We start from the raw sequence: 3,691 nt of genomic DNA, 5'->3' as shown, positions 1-3,691 counted from the left end.
GCCGGCGTCCCGCCGGGGCTGGGAGCGGGGCCCGGGCTGTGCGGGGCCCGGGGCGGGGGTCTTTCCCGGCGGTCACGCTCCATTCGCCCCCCAGGTTGTCCAGGCCCGAGCCGCCGGCATGGAGCCGGGGGACAAGGACGCCCGAGCCCCCGGCACAGGTAAGGAAGGGGTGGGGGTCCCGCCTGCTCTGTCTGTCCGTGTCTGCCCGCCCGCGCGCCTCCCCGTGCGCGTTTAGGTCTGTGCGCCGCCCGAGCCCTCTGTCTGTCTGCACCCGCACCCACACCCGCTGTCTGCCCGGCCGTCTCTCTTGCTCTGTGTCCGTCCGTTAGGCGTCCCCCCGTCTGCAGCGTGTCCGTCTCTGTCTCCGCCTGCGTGTGTCTCTCTCTGCATCTGTCTGTCCGTCCCTCTCTGGGTGTCTGTCTATTCGATGTCACTGTCTCGATGCATCTGTCCACCCGTCTGTCTGCGTCTCCCCCGCAACACGTCCGTCCGCCCGTCTCTCTGCACCTCCGTCTCCATCCACCTATTCCACATCTGCAGGTGTATCCGCACTTACTGCGCTTTAATTTTGGTAACCGAGAACGACCGCGCAGCGCAGGCGTGCAACCACACGCACGTCCGTACTGTGCATGGCCTTGGACAACTTACACCAACATGGGTGTCAGTTTGAACCCTGCATCACACAGGGATCAAATTGACACTCAAGTTGTTACTGCACAGTAACACACGTGTAGATGCCTTACTGTGCAGTAACCCAGTAGTGTGTGTGGACTGATGTGGGACTAACCTGAGTCCTGTGCCAGTCCAGACATGGCATTAACACACTTTAACACAGGCACGTGTAGATGCCAGCTTATCCCCGCTTACTCTGCAGCAATTTGCTCTTCGGTAACTACCTGCAGCACTTTACTCCGCAGTAAATGCTTGTGTAGAGGCTCCCTATCTGTCTGTCTCCATGTGTCTCCGTCTATTAGGTGTGCCTCTCTGTCTGTCCTTGTCTCCCTCCGTCTCTCCCTGACTGTGCCTGTCTCCCTTGCAGAGCCATGGCCTGCAGTGGCCGCCCCCACCCCCCCAGCCCCGGGCGCCGGGTCACGGCGGGGCCCGGGAGAGCGCCCCTTCGCGTGCGGGGACTGCGGCAAGGCCTTTGGGCAGTGGTCGAAGCTGCAGCGGCACCGGAGGGTGCACACGGGCGAGCGCCCCAACACCTGCCCCGACTGCGGCAAGGGCTTCACACAGAGCTCGCACCTGGTCCAGCACCGGCGCACGCACACGGGCGAGAAGCCGTACCGCTGCGCCCATTGCGCCAAGGCCTTCAGCTGGAGCTCCAACCTGGCCCAGCACCTGCGCACCCACACCGGTGAGAAGCCCTACCAGTGCCGTGACTGCGGCAAGGCCTTCAGCCAGAGCACCAACCTCATCAAGGTAGGGCTGGGCCGGGGGGGTCCCAGGCATGCGGGCTCCACTCTGGCCTGTGGGGGACCCAGGTGTCCAGGCTTTTGACCCCCGCCTCTTCCAGGTGAGCCAGGCTCCCAACCCGCCAGCCTTTCCCGGAGAGTGTGGGTCACATCCGTAGGACCCAGCACTGAGGTTATCTGGGGGGGAGCAGTGGGGCTGGGAGTCTGGATGCCTGGGTTCTGTGGGGTGGGAGTGGGGTGAGACCAGTGGTGCTGGGAGCCCAGATGTCTGGGTTCTCTGGGGTGGGGGCAGGGAGCCCGGACCCCTGGGTTCTCTGGGGTGCAGGGGGGCAGGAGCAGGGGCGCTGGGAGCCTGGATTCTCTACCTGAACATCTCCCCCCCTCACCAGCACCAGCGGTCGCACACGGGCGAGAAGCCGTACCGCTGCGCCGCCTGCCCCAAGAGCTTCTACCGCAGCTCGGACCTGCTGCAGCACCAGGCCACACACTCGGGCGAGCGGCCCTTCAAGTGCCCGACCTGCGGCAAGGGCTTTACACAGAGTGCTAATCTGGTGAAGCACCGCAAGATCCACGCCGGCGAGAAACCCTTCCGCTGTGGCGACTGCGGCAAGACCTTCATCCAGAGCTCGGAGCTCATCCAGCACCAGCGCACGCACACGGGCGAGAAGCCGTACGAGTGCCCCACGTGCCGCAAGTCCTTTGGGCACAGCGCCACGCTGGTCAAGCACCAGCGCCTGCACATGGGGGTGGAGCCCTACCAGTGCCCCCCCTGCCGCAAGACCTTCGGGCTCAGCTCGGCTCTGGCCCGGCACCAGCGCAGCCACACGGAGGCCCGGCCCCACGCCTGTGCCGAATGTGGACAGAGCTTCAGCCTGGCCTCCAACCTCACCCTGCACCTCCGCATCCACCGCGGGGAGAAGCCATACCGCTGCGGGGACTGCGGCAAGGCCTTCGGCATGAGCTCCACCCTCATCCGGCACCAGCGCATCCACACGGGGGAGAAGCCCTACCAGTGCCCCGACTGCGGGAAGAGCTTTGTGCGCAGCTCCCACCTGGTCCAGCACCGCCGCACACACACGGGCGAGAAACCGTACCGGTGCCGCGAGTGCGGCAAGCGCTTCTCCCAGAGCTCCAACCTCATCACCCACGAGCGCATCCACATGGAGGAGCGGCCCCACGTCTGCCGGTCCTGTGGCGACCGCTTTGCCCGGCCTGAGGAGCTGCGCCAGCACCGCCGTGGGCAGCACGGTGAGGCGGTGGAGGAGGAGGACGACGAGGCGCCAGCTGGGCTCATTTGTGGCGGGTGCGGGCAGAGCTTTGGGGACCAGGTGGCGTTGACACGGCACCTGGATACCCACCAGGATTGCCGGGAGAGGCCGGGCCCCGATCGGGACCGGGAGATCCCACCTGGGGCTGTCCAGGGGTCGGGGGAAGTCCAGGAGATCCTACCCGGCGATGCCGTGGAGTCCAGCCAGATCCAACCGGGAGGTCCCTGTGTGGTCAGCGAGGTCCAGAAGATCCAGTCAAGGGGTCCCCGGAGGTCACGGGAAGGCCACGACCTCCAGCCCAGTGACGGAGGGAGCGGTGGAGACCACTCAACGTTGACGCAACACCTGGACATTCACGAGTCTTGCCAGGCCACACCAGGTCCCCAGACAGAGAGCCCATTGGGGTCCAGCCAGGCCCAATCGGATAGTCCCTTGGGGCCCGACCAAGCCCCAAAGATCCAATCCAGTCTCATTTGCAATGCATGCGGGGAGACCTTTGGAGACCACTCAACGTTGACACAACATCTGGACGCTCCCAAGTCTTGCCCCTTGGAGAGAGGGCAAGCAGGGGCTCTTGTGGCATCTGGGGAAGCCCGGCAGGCCCAACCTGGAAGCCCATCAAGCCCTGACCAATGTGGCCTCATCTGCGATGGATGTGGGGAAAGCTTTGGAGACCGACTGACAGCACCAGCGTCATGCTGGCCGCCCACGATGGTAGGATCCCCGGTGCCCGGAGAGGTCGAGGACAGGGGGAGCCGACCCCAGGAGCTCTTAGAGGGGACGTTTGCAGACCTCTCGCCCCCGCCCCCGCGCCGAGAGCCTGGGGGGGCCCCTGCGCCGTGCCCCGGGTGCGGGGAGCTTTGCCGGGACGCGGCGGACCTGGCGCGCCACCACATCGGCCACATGCGCGAGAAGCTCTTCTCCTGCCCTGACTGCTCCCGGACCTTCGGGGACATCGCGGCGCTGACTCAGCACCAGCGCAACCACATCCGCCAGCGGCTCCGGAGC

At 65.8% G+C, this 3,691-nt stretch overlaps 1 protein-coding gene across 1 annotated transcript in view; it reads left to right on the top strand.

The window, feature by feature from the left end:
• The window catches only part of LOC102386729, a gene marked incomplete at its 3' end in the record, with an annotated part of 15,463 nt that extends 11,775 nt beyond the window's left edge, over positions 1 to 3,688 (top strand). Inside the window, 2 exon segments of the mRNA XM_025195148.1 lie at positions 1,040 to 1,422; positions 1,805 to 3,688. Coding sequence (XP_025050933.1) covers positions 1,040 to 1,422; positions 1,805 to 3,688 — 2,267 coding nt within the window.
• Between the last annotated feature and the right edge of the window lie 3 nt (positions 3,689 to 3,691).

Source organism: Alligator sinensis, unplaced genomic scaffold, assembly GCF_000455745.1.
Source record: "Alligator sinensis unplaced genomic scaffold, ASM45574v1 scaffold1704_1, whole genome shotgun sequence".
NCBI classification, from domain to species: domain Eukaryota; kingdom Metazoa; phylum Chordata; order Crocodylia; family Alligatoridae; genus Alligator; species Alligator sinensis.
This window is presented reverse-complemented; position numbering and strand designations above follow the sequence as displayed.